This window comes from Abramis brama (genome assembly GCF_963993115.1).
Source record: "Abramis brama genome assembly, chromosome: 5".
Lineage (NCBI taxonomy): Eukaryota > Metazoa > Chordata > Actinopteri > Cypriniformes > Leuciscidae > Abramis > Abramis brama.
In genome coordinates this window covers 33,392,692-33,414,039 of record NC_139967.1, presented here as the reverse complement: position 1 = coordinate 33,414,039, position 21,348 = coordinate 33,392,692, and the positions used below count along the sequence as shown (strand labels likewise).

Genomic DNA, 21,348 nt, shown 5'->3' with positions numbered 1-21,348 from the left:
AATTGGTTTTATTATTATTTAACAATTTATTTTTATTAGTTGTAATTTTTATATACATTTAACTTTTAAAATAAAGGTTTTACAACAACATCACCATCTTCTGTTATATGTGGGCCTCCATACTCATCTATTTACAGTATATGTTATCGGTGGAGGGTGGAGGGGGCCCACATCAATATTTTTTCAGGGGGCCCCGAATCCTCTAGCTACGGCCCTGCCTGTAATGTCAAAGCTGTTTTTTTCAGCATCATTACTGAATCATTACTAATGTCTTCAGTGATTCAGTGATCATTCTAATATTCTGATTTGGTACTCAAGAAAAATTTCTTATTATTATCAAAGTTGAAAACAGTTGCTGCTTAATATTTTTGTGGAAACTGTGATGCATATACTGTATATATTTAACTGGAAAAATAGCAGCATACAGATTTAGAACAATGTGAGGGTGAGTGAATATTAAAATTTCTTTAAGGCACACCTGGAGGTTCGGTGGGGCAGGGCTGGAGTGCACAGGTCTGTTTGTTAACAGGTTTGGTCAAAGAGTCACATCCACGAACAAGCTCTCTTCCCTGGTAACACTTCACATCTCTCATTCGCACACCAACACCACAAGTCTTGGTGCACTGAGAAACAGTTGAGTACAAGCAAGAGAAAAGAACAGTGAATTACACTTGAACTTGGGAGCCTTAACTGGAAAAGAGAGACTTGAAGAGAAAATCGGTATTTTAAAAACTAGTAAACTTCTTGGTTAGTACTGTAACCCTGGTTCCCTGAAAAGGGACCGAGATGCTGCATCAGAATGTTGATGACGCTATGGGACCGCTTCAGCATTGTTGTTTCTGAAGCACGTGTGGAATCACTCCAATCTCATTGGCGAAATATCATCCCATGACACATGACGGCGTACCGCGGAAGCTATAAAGAATACCCGGACCAAACATTGTCAGCTTTTGTTTAGCTGAAGTGAGTCGCTCACAGCCATGCCGGAAGTATGGCAAGATGACACAGTGTCTCATTCCCTTCTCAGGGAACCAGTCACAGTTGTAACCGAGACATTCCCTTTTGAGTGAAATCAATGCTACATCAGAATGTTGACGCTATGGGAACATTCATACCCACTATACCATAGTGACAAATGCCTGTCCAAGAGTGAATCATGGTGAGCACAAGCTTAGGACATAAGCATCTGAGATCCTGGCGTGGAATCCAAATCCAGGCTGTAGAATCTGATAAATGTGGAGAGGACCAGCCCGCGTCTCAACTGAAAAAATGCTGCGCTGCCCAAGCGATCTCAAGTGCCCATAGCTTGCGTTTTTCAGCAAAGCACCTTGCGTTCTTAACTATCTAAAAAGTCTTTGGTGGACACACGGCCTTAGAGGCAGCCATACGTCTTGTTGAATGGGCTGAGGGGGGACTAGAGAAATGACATTCTGCTTCTGTTGTTGCCTGAGAGAGGCCTGGGGTTCTTTACTGGCCTGGGGCTGCTCCATAGCAGCAGCCTCCAGGACCTGGATTCGGCGAGAGATAAACCTTTGAAATGTTTCTTTGCCTGTTTCTTTGCCTCGTGAAACTGACAGTGTTTACTGCATAGTCAAAGAGGCCAAAGTGGGGCATCCAACAGAAAGGTCCTTTTCTATATACCAGACAACCACAAATGTCTCTCCGTAGCCACCATAGCTGCCGTATGTGGATATGTTGATGGCATGGGCCATTTCCTTGGTGGCCTGGAGAAACAAATATGTGGTCCGGTGTAACTCTTTCACAGCTTCTGGGCCCACACCCTCACCTTCATCCAGATCCCTAAGCAGGTCAGCCTGGTATGCAGTATCGCCATTATGTGCAGACATGCTCCAGCCTGACTTACAGTCATGTAAGCTTCGCCCAGCAAAGATAATGTCTTTCTACAGGGCTTGGTGGGCAATGTCGGGGCCATAAGGGCGTTTGCACCTGGCTAGTTAGAGCTTCTGTTTCGGAACTTGGTGCATTTTCTCCCTTTCTTCAGTTTGTTTAGGCATATATGAACATGGCAATCATGCTCGGATCCGCACCAGAAAGATTGCTCTGAGATTGCCTGAACGAGGTGGTCTAGGCCCGATTAAAAACGAATTCTGGAGCAGTTTGGTTGAGATGAGAAGTAATCCGACCCAACAGACTAACGAACCTAGCGATACCGTAATTCATAATGGGAAATGTGCTATATAAAAAGCAGCAGTGTCTGATTCTGTGATTCATCTTAAATAAAATGTAATATAATTTATGTATATAAATTATCAGTCAGAGCGGGAATCAAGGCTACATTCGTCTAAGTTTTTGTGGGTGTCACGACAACTACAGATAAAGCCACAATAAGCTTGCAGAGCGAACTTGTCAATCCATCTTGATGGATGATGCAGAGGAACATAAACAGGTGAACTCTAGCCAATAAGAGGACAATTTTACTCACATGTGACTTGCATAAACACATTTTGGTACGCTTTGAAATGTTGCCATGTGAAAACAAACCGAACCAAGAAGAAACTGCAACATTGTAGCAAATTAAGTCCCTGTTGTGGAACAAAGCATTCAGTCTACATATAGGAAAATGCCCTAAGGGACGATACAGACTCAGGGAAGATATAGCTTGCAAGTGTTTCTTCAGATAGACAGAGACATTATGACACAGATAGTTTACTGAAGCACAGAACTGTCAACGTTTCACAAATGAGACTGGAGTGATTCCACAGGTGGACACTATCACACACAAGCGTTCCCATAGCGCCAATATTCTGACGCTGTGCTGAGTTCCCTCGAAAGGTAACTCACTTAGCTTACTGCAAATGCCTACATGGCCAGCTGTTCTACTTTCTAGCAAAAAAAATAATATTATTTCAATCTGCCATCATAAATTGAATACATTTTTAAATGTTTCACCTCAGACCATGGTGTTGTGTACCACTTGAAGCAAGGCCTTTCAAAGCAGGTGTCCTCATCTACTGGTTGCTTACTGCTGTCACATTCCTCATCACCATGGATCTGGACCTTTCCACCCGTGATGCCAACACACTGCACCGTCCTTCTCTTCACACCGCGTCCGCATGTTGTGTTGCACTGGAAGGCAGAAGACAATGATTACTGAAGAAATATTAACAAATCGTTATTTTCCACAACATACGCATAATCCTCACCCTCTCCCAGTCTTGAGCCAGCCAGTGTGGAGGGCATTCATTGTCTCCACAGGGGTGAATGGCCAGAGGTTTGTTTTCAGGTGAGCACTGAGACTCAGGTACCACTCGTCCCTCTGGTGTTTTGCAGTACACATGACGCACTGTTTTTCCATGCCCACAGATGCCTGAACACTAAGTAGAAATGGAACATTTTTTTTAAATTTGAAAAATTAAATGTCTTGCAATCACACCTAATCAAATCACATTTAAAGGGATAGTTCACCCAAAAATGACATTTCTGTCATCATTTACTCATCCTCATTTCATTTCATTCCAATCATTTTATTATTTGGAGAAAAATATCTTATATTATATATAAAAAATATATGTTTTCTTCTTTTTTGCCAATACAATGGAAGTACAATTGGCTCCAATGTTGTTCCCTTTCCAGCATTCTTCAAATTATCTTCCTTTGAAGTTCCGCACGGGAAAAAAATGGGTTTGGAATGACATGAGGGTGACTAAATGATGACATAATTTTCATTTTTGGGTGAACTATCCCATTAAGTTATAAGGAGCAGGATTCTGGACCAATGAGATTCTATTGTATAATGATGCAAATGGTGTGAGCTTCATTCGCATCACTCTTCATTTGCATAACTAACAAAACATAGTTGGGTGAAATTCTATAGCAGTGAAAGTCTAGGTTACTGATGTAACCCCTGATCCCTGGAGCAGGGAATGTCGGACTGACATCATGGGTCTCGCCTGGGAGCCCAATCACCTCCAAGTGGTAACTAAATGAGCCAATGGAAATTGGCCAGTGTGATTTGCATGCCGATTCACACCCACCTGGAAATACGGGTGTAAACATGACTGGCATTACTCACTTCATTCATGTTTTGCTGAGGAGCCGAGACAGGATCAGGGCCATTCAGTGGTGGTTCAGGGCTGTGGCAGGGGGAACGTAACATCTCCGTTCCCTCCTTCAGGGAACGGGGGTTACATCAGTAACCAGTAACCTGAACTGTGTTACAAGTGTTGGAGACGCAGATGCTGGCAAGCTGCCGCGTGCCCTTTTAGCAACTGCCCTCACAATGTCGTAACCTACCCAGCGCCCCAAGTAATCCCAAGGGGTAGACCTCCATTCTAAACGGACAATAGACATATGGGATTACAGAAGGGGAATCACAGCATATGGGCATCTAGCCCAGAACAAGGGCTGACCGGCCGGGCATGCACACGAGTACTGGGCCTGGCGTCAGACTGCTGAAGGATGCTGGAGGAACTCGATTCAGGGTTTGCCGAGTGGGGAACTCACCTGAAGAGCAAGTAGGCACTCGTATCCCCCTGTAAGAGGGGAATGGCACTTCAAGCAAAACAGCGAGCCAGCCTTCCCACACATTACCAGCTTGTACCCAACACACTGAAAGAAAGCGGCTCCACTCTGAGATTGTAAAAACTCGCAAATGTGTTAGGTGTTGCCCAGCCCGCAGCTCTGCAGTAGTCTGCCAGAGAGGCGCTGTGCACCAACGCCCAAGAAGAGGCAACACACCAAGTGGAGTGAGCCCTCACTCCGAAGGGGCACCGCTCACCTTGGGACTGATACACCAAGGTGATGGCATCCACTATCCAGTGGGTCAACCTCTGTTTGGAGACAGCCTTTTCCTTCTGTTGGCCTTCAAAGCAGACAAAGAGCTGCTCTGAGCTTCTGAAGCTCTGTGTGCTGTCCACGTAAACACACAATATGCGAACAGGACACAGCAACACGAGGGCTGGGTCTGCCTCCTCCGGGGAGCCAGTGTAGTCAAGGTCCCGTCCAGGAGCCCGAGGCTGCACTCCCATTGCACACAGCGCCCCAACCTGTTCTGGAGGCATCTTTTGTAACAACAAATTGCCTGGACACTTGTTGTAGGGGCACTCCGTTTGGCGACAGCTCGGCTACACCTAGCGTACCGTGACACCATGCCCATGTTCACTTCAAGATCTTAGCTGTCTGGATGGGCTGCATCGCCTTCCTGCAGGAGGCTCGGGGTGGACGGAATGCCTCCGGTCTTCCTGGAGCCAGTGCAGTCGGAGGGGGACTTCCTCGGCAATGATCAGGCTGGGTGCCAGCCCGCAGTGGCTTGGTGGCAGTGTCACGCCGGGGCAGGATGTGCTTTATGGCCTCAGTCTGCTTCTAGACTACCGAGAACTGCTGGGCAAAGTCCTCAACAGTGTCACCGGAGAGGCCAAGATGGGGGGCGTCTAGAAAGCAGACTTTATCGTCCAGGTCCAACCAGAGATGCCATTCCTGGACCATCAGAGTGGACATCGTCTGGTTGAGGGCCCGTGGCGTGACTTTCGGTGCCCAGAGGGCGAGGTCAGTGGCTGTGTGCAGTTCCTGCAACAACCCCAGCCCAGGGCTGCTGTCGTCTTACATGCCTTGGACAGGAGGCGCGGACGATTCCGTCAGGTGGCGGCATTTTAAGGGGACGAGTGCACCACAATTGCACGCTCCACCTGTTGAATGTCCACGTAACCCTTGGCAGCCTCGCCATCGAGGGCAGTGGGAATGGAGGAGGCAGAAGAGCAGCTTTGCGCAGTAAAAGGTGCAGTCAAAATTCTGAACCTCCTCATGCACCTCCGGGAAGAAAGGCACTGGAGTGGTGGCGGCGGTCCGGGAAAACATGGCCGTCATCTCCTCATCCTCTCCAGAGAACATAAGCCCACTCCCAGATGAAGTGATCAACATTCGATTCTCATCCGGAGCACCGAATGAGACAAGGTGCCTCACGTGAGCTGCACATGGGATGCTAGAGGAGTGTGAGGTTTGTGGGTGCTGGCCGGACGGAGAAGCTCCCACTGTAACCCTCAGATCTCCCAAAGTGCTAACCAGACCCGCAGCTCTACTATGAGAAGCGGCAGGGGGCTGGGTAGCAGCAGAGGGGACTTGTGCTTCCATATTAAAGAAGGAGAGTTGTGATCGCAATGCCAACATAGACATGCTCTTGCAATGAGATCATGCACCATCCATGAACGCTCTCTTAGCATGCTGATTGCCCAGACATGAGAGACAGCGATTGTGGCCGTCAGATGAAGTCAGTAAACGACCACATCCAGAAACACGTGGACAGAAAGACATCTTGAAAAAGACGCTGACTGCCCGTGCTTGCTTTGCACTTTACTGGACTTCTCTCTCGTGCACAGCAAGCTGGATACGAGACACTGCTGGATGTGCCTTCACAACGGCAGAGAGATCCCACAAAGAAATTAATTAAAACTGCTGTTTCCTGAGGTAAGATCTGCAATTAGAATTGCTGTTTGCTCTTTTTCTGCTTTCAGAAATATAATATTTTTCTTGGAGTTAGACTGGAATGAGCGATCACTGTACAACCGCTCGGCTTCAAAGCAAAATATGAATGAAGTAATGCCAGTCATATTTATACCCGTATGTCCGGTTGGTTGTGACTCGGCATGCAAATCTCACTGGCCAATGTTCAATGGCTTGTTTAGTTACCACTTGGAGGTGATTGGGCTCCCAGGTGAGACGCCATGATGCCAGTCCGACGTAACGTCAAAAGTGACTGACTGAAAGGGAACGGAAACTACAACAAATCAATTTTTTTCGTTCTCACTTACTCCAATAGCAAAAGAAAAAAAAACACAATAGCTATGACTTTCCAAAAGAGTAAAAAAAGAATATTGAGAGATGGTCAGAAGAGAGAAAGATGTCAGATTTGTTGTCACTCCCTTGGCCGATGTATTAGAAACACTCCTGCAGCAGTTTTAATCAGTTTTTTATTATTTGATGCCAAGGTAATAAAACACAAAGTATAGTGTTATAAATGTACATACATTTTTTTAAATGAAAATATAAAAATGTTCACTAGATTTATAATGTTAATAACTGTGGAAACGTCTCATCACAATCTGATTCATCATTGTCCTTTATTCAAACTGTCTTGTGTATGTTCAGTTAGTTAATTTTCATGGACTTTTAGTTTGTTTGTATTCAGTCACATTTTCTTCACACACAGTTTTGTTCTAGTTTCCCACCAGTCATTTGTCACCATGGACATTCATTGACGATCACAGCTGTCTGTAATGAGTTCATCACCATGTCTATTTAAGTTCCTCCTCAATTATCAGTCTTTGTCCGGTATTGTTCGTGAGTTACAGTACACGCTGTTTCGTTTGTGTTCGCTCCCTTCTGGATTATCTATGTGCTGTGTTTAATAAACCTCATTGTTTATTAGAATTACTTTCATCTTCCTTGGACTAAACGTTACAAAAACACAGTGTTAAATATTTTTTTACAGTCAAGCATAATGTGTGTGCATTTTAAAATCTTCACAGTGTCTCACCGGTCCCCACTCAGACACTGTCCACTGGCGCTCACATGGAGGGCCGGTGCAGTTTTTGGTAGATGCTGGGAGAGTTGTCTCATCACATGCGTGAATCTCATCTGAGCATCTGACCTCTCGAGTAACCAGACTCTTGCGACCACATTTAGCTGGGCACTGCACAACAAACAAAACAAGGTTCTCTTTGGTATGCTACATAACATTGACATTGTCCAACCATTTCAGTTTTCAGTTTGCTATTCATATAAATTGATATTGTTTAAATGATTTTTTAGTAATTTTTTACTGGCCAAGACAAAAATACTGATTTAGAATATATTTATTTACTTACAGTGTATGGCGGTTATAATGGAGGATTAAGTAAAAGAGCTCTTAACCTACCTCAGACCACTCAGCTACTTCCCACTGAGGACCACAAGTAGGGCTTTTACAGGCCCGGCGCTCTGGGGGGAGCTCTAGCTGTGCCTCTGTACAGAGGTCACTGTACACTGAGCTGTCTAGGCCGGGAGCCAGCATCTTCCAGCAACGCACGAGGCGAAACTGGAAACCTTCTCCACAGGTCCGAGAACACTCACTCCAGCTGCTTGCCTCCCATCTAGACATTAAGTGCACAGCAAGAATTCTGTGTCAAGAAACACTTGATGGGACATAATCACATTGGAATTGGAATTGGAATGACATAAGGGTGAATAAATTATAGAATTTTCATTTTTGGAAATTTTTCATTTTTTGTTTTGTTTTCATTCCTATTCTTATCTTTGCCACAGAGCCGCACACATGACATGCGAGGGAAAAACACTATATCACTATATACACTCACAAAGATATTGTGACCACGAATTAAAAATTTGTTCTCACGACTTATTAATTTGTTCCCTCTTTTTAGGTAAATGGGTGTCACTTTGTACTAATTTGTTCCCTCATTTTAGTTAAATTATGGGCAGAATTTACTAAATTAAACACTAAATTAAGGACAAATGAATACATTTGTAGCAAAGATTTACCTAAAAACTAATTCATCAAATATGGCCACAATTGAACTAAAACGAGGGAACAAATTAATGAAACCATGGATTAACAATTTTTTAAAGGGATTTTCCACCCAAAAATGTAAATTCTGTCATCATTCACACGCCATCATGTTGTTCCAAACCCATAAGACTTTGGTTGATCTTTGAAATACAAATTAAGATATTTTTAATGAAACCTGAGAGGTTTCTGTCCATTCTTTGAAAGTCTAGGTCACCAAAACTTACCAGATCCAAAAAGATCATAAAGGCATCATAAAATGCATCAATGCATACAATCCATTACATATAAAAACACATACATAGAGCGCATCACATATGGCGAACATGGGTGCATCACTCTGGAACAAAACTCATTGATTCTTTGGCATCACGCATGCACGTTAGAGCTTCCGTGTTTACCATATGTGATGTACTCTATGTATGTGTCGATCATTGCTTAGATGTAAACTAATCTGTTCATCAAATAAAGCGATTGAATCTCTTCACAAAATTGAATTAAACAGCTTGATTCATATGGATTCATTTTATGACGCCTTTATGACCTTTTTGGTTAACTGTAATTTCAATGGACAGAAACCGCTCAGGTTTCATTAAATCTTAATTTGTGTTTTGTAGATTAACCAAAGGCTTATGGGTCTGGAACGGCACAAGAGTTAGCCTAGTGAATGATGACAGAATTTTAATTTTTAGTTTAACTATCCCTTTCATCTGTGGCCAAAATACCTATATATTGTTTTTTATGCATGTCATGTGCAGTGCTCCATACTTTTCCCCTGCATTTCTGTGACAATTGAGCACGCGCACCTGGGCTGGCATTCTCTGCCAATGCAGAAATCATGAACTGGCTCTGGTCGAGTCAAAGCATCACAATAAACATCATCCACCTCAATGCCATCATACCGCACACACATGGCAAGTGATTTCGACACACCTATTCAAGATAGGACATTGTATAAAACAAACCTCCCAACATAAACAAACATGGTTATCAGCAATACTTATGTGTGGATGTTTGTGGCCACCGAGACTAAGTTATAATGTCTTAATTACCTATCGAGCATGTCATACTGCAGGGCTCCTGTGAGGACAACTTCCACCGGTACATGTCAGCAGCGCTCATTTTGTTCTTCTGAAGGAGCCTTTGGTTATTTCTGCGGTAAAGAAAAAAGCATCTCAGACTAGGCCACGGTTCAGCCACCTGCACTGTATATTAGGCAGAGCATTCACGTTTGTTAATGCCGAGACACCAACTGACACTCCAGTCATAAAACCACTAACATTTGTACCATTCCTGGTCACACTCATTACCTTAATGTCAAGGATGGAAAACAGCGCATTCTCTCAACTAGACAGAAGCCAATAAAATTTGTTCCTCTTGATAAATTCCTGGGATTTATCTGATGCGACAAGCATAGTCTGTACCCGAGTGATCTATGGCAATTTTTTCCACAAATAACAAAACATCTTGAATTATGTTCCTCAGAAAGTCCATCATCCTTACATTCGGCCTTCTTTTCTTCTCTCCACCTGGAATCTTTCTCTTCTCCTTCGGATACGAGTAAGGGCATTTCATGAGATGTTCTTTATGATCTCTGGCAGAGGGGCTGGTAAAGCAGTGTTTGGACACGGCGTAGGGAACCCAGCATGAATTATAAATATGATGGAATGCAATCCCGCCAGCCTCTGCTTGGCCGTCTCCCCTCGGCACTCTGAATGTCTCCAAGAACGTTAACAAAAAAACCAAGCCAGAGCTTGAGTCTGCAGCACATTCCATTCTCCCTTGAGGAGGGCTGTCCCACACATGCGCATCCAGCACAGCTTTGGCATGCCAGTGTGGAGGGCTAGGACCTTACATTTAAAAGTGCCAAAAGAGGCAACTGATAAAGATACCTGCTTCTTCATTGTATGGAAGATCTTGGCATGATCTTGAGATTGCTAAAATCATGCTCGACAAGCAACTAACGAGCTGATTTAAGATTGTGATTTAGCTTTTGTCAGCTTTGCACAATGTAGAATTTGAACAGTAAATTCAAGTTATGCCATTCACTTGACAAACTAGCAGGTTGGCTTTTCTGACTTTAAACCTCATGAAGTCAGAATTGGAGTTTTGATGACTCATCCTGCACTACACAGACTTTTGTCAAATGCCAATCAAATGCCTAGAATGAGAGTGCCCCATCCCATTAACACAACTGACTAGCAAGTATCAAATCATCCTTCATGTCTGTTATGTAATGAAAGACTATTGGCTATTCAAATAAATAAATATTATAATAATTATTAGAATTATTAAAATATGATTAAAAAAAATATGATAAAGTGTACTACAGTTCAAATGTTATTATAAATGTTATTATTTGAAAGAAATTTATACCAAATAATTCATATCAAAGTAAAGACATTTATAATGAACAAAAGATTTCTATGTCAAATAAATTATTTTTCTAAACTTTATATTATGAAAAATACACCACAGTTTCTAGAAAAATATTAAGCAAAATAACTGTTTTCAGCTTTGATAATAATAAGAAATGTTTCTTGAGTACCAAATCAGCTTGTTAGAATGATTACTGAAGGATCATGTGACACGGAAGACTGAAGTAATGGCTGCTGAAAATTCAGCTTTGCCATTACAGGAATAAATTACATTTTAAAATATATTAAAAATAAAAAACAGTTATTTTAAATTGTAAAATAGTTCACAAAATTACTGTGTTTACTGTATTATTGACCAAATAAATGCAACCTTGATGAGCATAAGACACTTTCAAAAACATGAAAAAAATCTTATCAACCATAGTGTACATTATCATATTTACCTGGTGCGATTGCTGCGATTGCGTAAAATGGTAGTAAGAGTTCTGTTTGGGAGTAGGAAGTCCCCCGTGTCATTTCGCCGGTGCCCAAGGGTGAACTCAAGCAGTGAGCCATTAAGACCCGCTTGCTCAAGACTGCTGTAGTCTAACTCCAGTGGGCCTGCTTCAGAGGACAAACCATCTCTGTGAGTTAGAAGCTGATTGGTTGAGATATTTGCAAGAACACCGTCTGAGCCAACTCGTTCTTCCAGTAGCACTCTCCAGATGAGGTTTTCAGAATTTGCCATGTCCTCAGCAGGTCTGCTGATTGGTACAACACCAGGGGCTCCTACTCCACTGGGCCAGCTGCAGTTTCCCACTTTTAAAACAAGAAGAAAGATAGATTCATTAAGGAAAGGATGGATTCGTTTGAAAAAAATTATGCTTTAGGGCACAACCTGTTATGGTAGGACTTAAAAAAATGTATCCAAAAAACGTGGTCAGTACCAACCCAAAACACAAGTCTGGGTTTTAAACGGATCACTGCATATCAATGCATTCAGTAACAACTCATTTGAGGGGATCATTGCCAATTTCAACAGATTCAGTTTAGGTTTTATAGTTGTGAATGCTCTATACAGAAAGGAAATTTAAAGGGTAGTGTGGTATCAAAGACTATAATGCAAAACAGGGGCACAACCTTCATCAGGACACCCCACCTCATTTAAAAAGATCAATGTCAGACCAACAGCAAACACAAATGTCTGTAATTCTCATTTTAGCCAAGGAAAATGCCAGGCCTCTCTGAATTTTTCATCCTCTCTTGCTAATCTTTGTTGCAGGTTATGCATTATAAAGTACTCCATAGGGCCGGCAGAAAGAGGCCTTTTAACTCACTGATGATTGCCCAGTGAACCATGTACTTTTTCTGTCTAGTCTATCTTCCACTTACTTCAGATATAGTGAAAGCATCACTCCTGTGTATAAATCTCAGAGGTGAAGCTGATGGGTCATTTTAAAGATCACAGTAATCTTTATTTGGGGTCCATTATTTAATTTGTGTAACAGGTCGGTTATGACGGGGGAAGATGCCCCTTCAGGAAACATGCCTTTACTGCTAAGTTGTACTTATTTAGAGTATTTAGTGTGTTTAGACATGAGCTCAGGATGATGATACATAACATTTCAGGTTAGGACTTTAACCATGGTTCCCTGAGAATGGAACGAGATTCTGCATCGCTATACATGCGTCTTGAAGTATATGTGAAATGTGTGAAGTATGCATCCAATGTCATACAGGGGTGTCATCACGTAGTGTGTGACATCATGACCAGGAAGCTGTAAAGCGCACCCGGACCAAACCATGTCAACTTCTGATTAGCCGAATCAAGTCGATCGCGGGCATGCAGAAAGTGTGGCAGGGCGACGCAGCATCTCATTCCCTTCTTAGGAAACTGTGGTTATAGTCATAACCTGAGACGCTTTCGAGGGAACTCACACTGCATCAGAAGAAGCAACCTTATGAGAACGAGAATGCCCACTCCGCCATACTGACAAGTGCCTGTCTAGTGTGAATCCTGCGAGTACCTCGGACATGAGACATGAGCACCTGGGACCCCGGTGTAAAGTCCAAGTCCAGGTTTTAAAACCATACAAATGTGTGCGGAGAGGACCAGCCTGCCACATCACATACATCTTGTAGCTTTAGAAGCCGGCATACTCCTAGTAGAGTGCGCTCTGACAGCCATCGGTGAAGGCTGACCGCACGCCTCATACGCAAGAGAGAAAGCCTCCACCTGCTCATTATCTGTCTAGTCGCCGGAGAACTTTTCTTGGGCGAACCAAAACAGACAAACAGCTGACCGGATTTCCTCCACAGGGCAGCTCTGTGGACATAAGCATTCATTGCTCTGACTGGACACAACAGATTAAACTTCTCATGGTCTGACGTCTGATATGGAGGAGGACAGAAGGCTTCCAACATTATAGATCGTGCAACATTGGTTGGAACCTTAGGCAAGTAACCCGGTCTAGGGTGCAGAAAGGCTTTAACCATGCCGGGAGCAAACTCTAAACTCTAAGTTTCTAAGCTGCCAGATAGTCTACTAACTAAGAGAACTAGCCTCTCGAGACTGGTCTCTGGTATATTTCGAGTAGTCAGCTCAGTGCCCTGAAGCAGATGACTGGCAGGGAACAACCGGCTTCTCTAGCAGAGAGGGAGCGGGCCTCTCAATGGCGTAACATCTCAGAGCGGACACTGAGAACTGAAGTCGCTGGAAACCGCTGCACCCCTAAGCACCTGAGGTACTTCCTAAAGCACATGATGGACGGGAGCAGTCCCAGTTCAACCCTAAGGGCAGAGAATGGCTTCCTCCAGGATCTTGACACCTCAGTGTCAAAAATCGCAGGCCCTGATGTGGAGGTTGCACTTTGCTTAGCAGAAAGTGCTCATCAAGTTTGCTTTTAGGACGAGCGTCCTGCCTCTCAGCCAGCTAGTCGATGTTTAACTTGGCCACAGCAGGAGTGACAACCTCCAGCAGCTCCTCATATGCAGAAGAGTGAGGTGGTGAGTCTTCAAACTCTCCTGCCTCAATGATGAGCACATCCACCTCCTCAGAGCTGGATAGCTGCAGCACCGGGCCTTCACTCGGGGTGGAAGAAACTGCTGAGCGTGCTTCTGACACCTGAGAGAAGGCACTAGATTTAGTGGGTTAGGGTAGAGAAAATGCAGCGCCTTTTCATGAATGAAGAAAATGATTTAGTTAATGAATTGATTAATAAGACATACATTTGACAAAAAAAAAAAATTGGGGGGGGGGGGATAACACTTTTTCTAAGCAAGGTTTCATTAAAATCATCAAAAGTGACAGTAAAACATTTATAATGTTACAAAACATTTCTGTTTCAAATAAATGCTGTTTTTTATCATGCTGTTTTTATTCATCAAAACATCCAGACAAAAATGTATCATGGTTTCTACAAAAAATATTAAGCAGCGCAACATTTTTCAACATCAATAATAATAATAAACATATTAGCAATATTAGCAATTGGATGATTCTGTTCAATTAGCTAATAGGTCATGATGAATACTGAAGATAATAAAATTATCAAATATTCTCATATATATAAATATATCAAATATAATTACAAAATAAAAACACCATATAATAGTAACAACATGTCACTTTTACTTTTCACTTTAAAATGAAAGTTGTCTTTTTCTAAATAAATTAAAATGTCTACAAATCCCTCATTAACTAACAGACATAAAAACATTTAATACAATCTCAGATTTGATTCCTCATTAAGGTACTTTTTGACAGAAATGTATAGACAGCGTAAATGCATATATTTACCTGTATACTGGACTGGTGTGTTAGCATCCTCCTCACAGTCAATGTTAGCTGTCTTGTACACTTCATTGGTTTCCTGGCCAGGCTTTTGTCCTTCCACAGCCCTGGGCCCAGTGGTCTGTACCTGGTTCCCCTCCATCTCAGGAACTGCCTTATCATACATGCTCTCATTATGATGTAAAACACTCCCAATTTCTACAGAAACCAGACTAGATCCTCCTTGTGGGCCTCTGTAAATGGGGGGCTGGGAGACAGAAGCCATAGAGTCCCTCATCACTGTGTACTCATAGGTAATGTAAGGATTTTGGCCATTTTGGTTCCAGACCTTTAAGAGAACAGACAGAGACATGTCCAACAAATAAGAGACCATTAAGACAAATATGTTATGATAATATCCCATTTTAAACTTGCAGGAAACAATATATAAATATTCTGGACTAAAGGCTGTTCTGTTGCACAGAATCATGCTTTGTTTGGCAAGTAAAGGGCACTGCGGTTGAAAAATGTCCATAATTGTCCAAAGACATTTCAGTATTTCCCTTTTTGCAATACTGCATCATCCCACATTCATCCCATAAACCCAGATTAAAGTGAAATAGTCATTCCTCCAGGGACAATGTATCAGAATATTACCATTTACGCAGAGTGAACCATTAGACCTTTGGCCTGCACAAAGTCGAAGCCATTGTTAGCCAGCCAGTGAGATTACCCATGAGCCCTTGGCGGCGAAGGGAGGACCACGGCTACAGTACCAGAACATTGATGGGCTGATCGATGGGCCCTTTAGCCACGATGTACTCGATCCCCGTCTCATACACATCTGTAGGCCGCCGGTATTTGAAAATGGTCCCTGCTGCATGGAAGTTCTGTGGGGTGTCCACTTTATATGCACCATTGAAGAAAAAGTTCCCTGCTTGGTCAGTCACAGCTGGAAAATAACAAGGGTGAACTATAGTGATGGGAGGATTGGATCATTTAATTGACCTTCTTATTCAATAATGTTCAGCTAAATGAATTAATCTTTATTCAAGTAATTTTTTTTCATTTGAGTGGAGTGGAGTTAAAATGTTATATATTCATATATATATTACCGGCAAAGTGTGTAATCCGGCATTCTATAGAATGCCTAGGTAATGTATAGAATTAGGTAATGTATTTTTTGCAAAAAACATCAGGAATTCTATACATTGCTTAGGCATTCTATACAATACCGGGATTTCACACTTTGCCGGTAACATATGTATATATATATATATATATATATATATATATATAAATATAGCAAAATTAGAACACATACACCTATGCCATCTTTGATTATAAAGTATTCTGAATTAAGAAATCATTATAATGCAGCCAATGATATATAATGAGAAACATAAATTATTTGTTTACCTCCAGAGTCTTTCATTTATATGCATTTGTTTATGTATTTACTTGAATGCATATAAAATCTATCCAGCGCTGCAAAAAAAGTTTAATCTGTGGATGCGCGATGGGCATGTTTTGCTTGGTGCCAATTCAACACCACAAACGCAAAAAAAAGAAAAGAAAAAAAAAAAGATCTCCTTAAACTTGTATTTCCTTGTAAGTTCGGAAAGGGCGATTCTGAATGAATTAATAGGGTAATTATCTTGAAATTTTTCTGCACAGATTTGTGCCTATATGCCATCATGGAAAACCCAGGCTTTCACTTGATATTGTAGATGAAGTATGAAGTACTTGTCATACTTTGAAATTCTAGTGCACAGTTGAGCACTCAAGCCATTCAAAGGGCCTGTCCTAATACCAAACATATTTCCAGTATTTGGCCTAAGTGTTCCAGTGGGTGTGAAGACCGCAAGTGTGTGTAGAACTTTTGATTACCCCATGGGACACACTTATAGTGTTGTAAAAATGCAAGTAAAGTATTTACAGAGCTTTTTTTACACATTTAAATTTTCTATACTTTGCACTTTAAAATAAAACTAAAAAAGTCTCTTCAGTAGTCCCTATGTACCAGACAACATAGGGAAAACATAATTCACACGCTATACCACTCTGAATGATTTACAGTACAGTTGCTCACCCAGGATATCTGCAGACTTCTTCCTCTCTATAATTTGGATGTCCCATGATCCTTCTGGGATTTGAGTTATCAAAGAATAACCTTCAAAGAAAGAGTTCACTTAATTAGGATTCTAGTTCCTTGATGAGTTTACTCAGAACCATGAATGCCATTCTACAAAACGTCACGGGTTACGCATGTAACCATGGTTCCCTGAAAAGGAAACGAGACACTGCGTCATATGAAAATACGTTAGGGAACATCTTCGGCGTGCAAGCGTCTGAAGCAAGTGTGCAACTAGTCCAATCTTGATTGGTGTTACGTCAGCCCATGATGTGTGACGGCGTACAAGGAAGCTATAAAGGGAAGCAGGCAATAAAGCAAAGGTAGCTTCTGATAGGATGAAGCAAGCCGCTCACAGGCATGCAGGAAGTATGGCAAAGGGATACAGCGTCTCGTTCCCCTCTCAGGGAACCATGGTTACATGCGTAACTTGAGATGTTCCCTTTCGAGGGAACTCAAGCTGCGTCGTATGGTGACGCTTTGGGGAACAAAATACCCACTTCGCCATGCTGACAAATGCCTGTCTTTGTTTGAAGATGTTCAGGCACAACTCAGGACATAAGCACTTGCGACCCCGGAGTGACCGGGTGGTCCAAACTGAGGAACCTTATTCTGCGCACATATATTCAAACGCACATAACTATAGAACCAATTCTTAATGCGCATGTGAACGCCATCAGCGTTTATCACAGGTTCGTGTTTAAAGTCTGTGTAGAGAGAATGGTGTCGTCTTAGCGGCTCCGAATTTAATAACAAATGATCGTTGCGACGGAAGCGAATCAATCAAAACTAACTTTAGCTGGAAAATAACTTTATTAAAGAACCGCTATAAAGCCAAAACAATCTCTGTTACCCTAAATTATACGTTTGTCTCTGTAAAGCTGCTTTGAAACAATCTACATTGTTAAAAACGCTATATAAATGAGGATGACTTGACTTGACTTGACTTGACTTATTGAAAGTGCCATACCCCTTGTGGAATGAGCTCTAGCTTGAAGAGGTGAATGCAGACTGCGCACCTCCTAAGTCATAGAGATTGTTTCCACAATCCACCTGCTTATAGATTGTTTGGTCGCCGTGCAGCCCTACTTAGGGGGCTGAAGCATACCAGTAACTGAAAGGCCTGAAGGACTGTGGACTGGGCCACATTAGTGGGCACTTTGGGTACATAACCCGGCCTAGGGTGAGAACCCTACCTGAACCGAACTGGACCGAACATCTGTTGACACGATCTTGCAATGTCCAGATGCTCCCAACACTGGGCCTTGGGAAAGGAACCAAAGCCTTTTTCCACATGATCAAGGAACAAAGGCACCTGCCTGTGCTGTGGAAGAATAGACGTGGGAGTAAGCATCCTTTAGATCTATCGTAAAAAAAAAAAACTTAATTTGACTCACGAAAAGAGGAATTGTCAACATCTTGAATCTGAATCTCCTCAGAGAATAAATCAAGTGACATAGATCTACTGTATGAATCTAATCTATGACATAGTTAATTAATCTAAATGAATCTTTCCTGAAGGCTCCGAGGAGGAACGGATGTAACTCGCCTTGCCCACCAGCGAAAATGTTACCTGGCAAGGCTTGGTGGGCAATGCAGGGGTTTTCAGGGACAACACAATCTCAGGGGAGAGATATGCAGTTAATGTCTCTTCAGCCTTAGGCATCATCCCATAGCCATTCTCCTTGAGCCCCATGATCACTGAATAATAATAAACTGTGGGGAGACGTGAGGAGAACGGCTTCTTCCAGGACCTCGACACCTCAGTGTGGAGATCTGGAAAGAATGTCAAACCCCGACGTGGAGGTTGTGATTTTGACTGCAGGAAGTGCTCATCTAGCTTTTCTTTTCTTGAATGCTTCCTGCTTCTCGGCCGGCCTGCTTCGCCATGCACTAGTTAAAACCTCCACAAGCTCCTCATACTGCGGGGAAAGGGCTGGCGAATCACCCAAATCACCTGCATCAATGCTTAGGACATCCATCTCCTCAGAACTGGATAGTCCCAACAACATCCACTCGCCCAGGGCAGAAGAAGCTGCAGAGCGGGCTTCCGGACCCCGAAAACGAGCACTGGAGCTAGAGGTTGAGAGCTGAGAAAGGGCTGAAGCCGTCTCAAGGTCCTCCCCTAGCTCCATTTGCGATCCCCACGAGTGAAGCAACCGTGAGACCCGTTCCCGGGGAGCATGAGCCTGGGCGCTTTCTTTCTTTTCAAACACGTCAAACTGTTCACAGTATACACAGCCAGCCCCCTCGAGAGCTGACCGTGCATGCTCCACTCCCAAGCAGCTCACACATTCAGATTGTGTGTACGTCAAAGGCATTCCCCAAAGTGTCATCATACAATGCAGCGTGAGTTCCCTTGAAAGGGAACACTGAGCTAACATTACCTAGACTGGAAACCCCACGACGAAAGTTCCCAGTAACACGACTGCAGCTGCTCCCATCTCCCTGACATACACCACACTTATCCAGGGTGTTTGGGGAGAAGAGAACACCATCACATCCAATGGGCTGCAAAGTTACACATCAGCTTATTAATTAAGATCACATGCATGAGAAAAGTAATATAAGGATGTATCCTTATATTAGTGTATAGCCATCTACAGTGTAACTTACTTCACATCTCCCATCTACACACACACCCCTGTAGTTGCTGTATTTGCAAGATGTTCCATCCCGTGCAGGTACCATCAGCTGTCTTTGACCATCAGAGGTTGTGCAGTGCAGGTCACATGGATTACTGGAAATGTGAACGTAGTCATCTACAGGAATATAAACAGGGTTCATTGTTTCAACATAAATGATACCTTCACAGCACAGCTTCATTAATTAAAACAGTTAATACCGGGATAGAGAGGTTTCCAGTGGTAATTTTTTCCACTATAAACTTGAGAGTTGAATGACCAGCACTGCTCTTCTCTGAAGCTCCTTCCTGTAGAAGGACATTCCTGTAATTCACAGAAATACAATCAGTTGAATACAACTGAATACTGCTTTTTGGTTGCCACTGCACAATAGGCAAACTTAAAAACTGACTAAAATTATGCATTTATAGTATGCCTCAGAACCTGAGGCTCGCTGTCAAGTTAGGCATCTGGGATGCATTTCTGTTGGTCTGTCTAAATGCACTGTGTATATGTGTGTGAGGAAAGGAAAGACAGATACTGTGAGCTGACCTTTGCGTTGCAGAGATGATACTTTTTTGCATTGCCTGTGCACGTCATGTTGTCTTTACCAGTTGTTGTTTTCTTTCTTTGAAAGAAAGATATATTGTTTTAGTTTAGTAGACATTTATTACACTCTCAAATTTTCTCTTTTTTACTGGTGCCTAGTAAAAAAAATTAAATTATTTTTGTTTAAGGATTTGAAACAAAACTAAAACCTTTTTTTTTTTTGAGAACATAGTACAAAAGCATTGAATTTTTAGCAGGCTAACTTATGGAAACCCATTTCTCCCACATAAGAAAAAAATCACGCTTTGGTAAATCTTAATCATGACATAAAAATGTCTAAATTGTGAGATACTAAGTCATAATTATGAAATAAAAGGTTGAAAGTATGAGACTCTAAGTCATAAATATGAGACAAAAAAATTAAGACAAAAAAGTCAATTATGACAAATAATTGAATTGAATAAAGTTTATTTTAATGTCATAATTATGATTTAGTATCTCATACATTTGACTTTTAATGTCACAATTATGACTATTTATCTCATGTTTATGACTTATAATCTCATAATTAGTATCTCATCATTTAAAATGTTTGATTATGACTCTAGGCTTTTATGTCATAATTTTGACTTTATCTCATAATAATGACGTCATAATTTTGACTTTTTTCTTGTAATTTTGACTTATGCCATAATTTTGACTTTTTATCTCAACTTTTTATGCTTTACCAAAGCATGGCTTTCTTTTTTTCATGCGTCATAAATGGTCTTCCATTCCAGCTAGCTACCATAACTAGCTACAGTAGTTGCTGTATTTCAAAGGTGGGGGAGTGTCAGGGAAACCCTGTGGAAATGTTCTTCACATTAGATGTATCTTGCTGTTAAATCTTACCAGCATTATAAACAGTAGCCTAACTAAATGTTTTTATAATAGATGACTACGTATTATAAAATGTGATAAGCTGATGTTCATTGACCTTTGTTTTAGACAGTGTCTGTCCTGTGACATGACACCTCCTCCACAGGTACGTGTGCAGGCGGTCCATTTTGTCCATTCTCCCCACCAGTATGTGATCACCTCCAGCCCGTCCTCTAGACTGTTAGAGGCAACACCCTCATCCTTTGGAAAATAAAGAGTTCATTTATTAAAAGTGAGTATTGGAGACCAACATCTTTGCTTAGAGAAGGCTATAATGTTTCTTATATGTGTAACCTTTGACATAGGGTATTACAAGTAGCACTACAAAAATAGTGAGGTTTATGATAAAAACAAGAAAAAAACTATTTTTCAATGGAGTGAGATAGGTGTGTGTGTGTGTGTGTGTGTGTGTGTGTGTATATATCTATATTACAAAAATATGAAAATATTTTTCTGTAGTTTGGTGCTCTAATGTA

The 21,348-nt window shown here is 41.9% G+C and overlaps 1 protein-coding gene across 1 annotated transcript in view; it reads right to left on the bottom strand.

Moving 5' to 3' along the window:
• LOC311083939 (ADAMTS-like protein 2) overlaps window positions 1-21,348 on the bottom strand; it is a gene marked incomplete at its 5' end in the record, with an annotated part of 28,880 nt that overhangs the window by 3,102 nt on the left and 4,430 nt on the right. Inside the window, 16 exon segments of the mRNA XM_084115710.1 lie at window positions 479-623; window positions 2,911-3,087; window positions 3,165-3,335; window positions 7,490-7,645; window positions 7,871-8,084; window positions 9,325-9,451; window positions 9,571-9,671; window positions 11,340-11,694; window positions 14,675-14,996; window positions 15,424-15,599; window positions 16,740-16,820; window positions 19,169-19,292; window positions 19,398-19,543; window positions 19,627-19,729; window positions 19,958-20,033; window positions 20,931-21,073. Coding sequence (XP_083971836.1) covers window positions 479-623; window positions 2,911-3,087; window positions 3,165-3,335; window positions 7,490-7,645; window positions 7,871-8,084; window positions 9,325-9,451; window positions 9,571-9,671; window positions 11,340-11,694; window positions 14,675-14,996; window positions 15,424-15,599; window positions 16,740-16,820; window positions 19,169-19,292; window positions 19,398-19,543; window positions 19,627-19,729; window positions 19,958-20,033; window positions 20,931-21,073 — 2,617 coding nt within the window.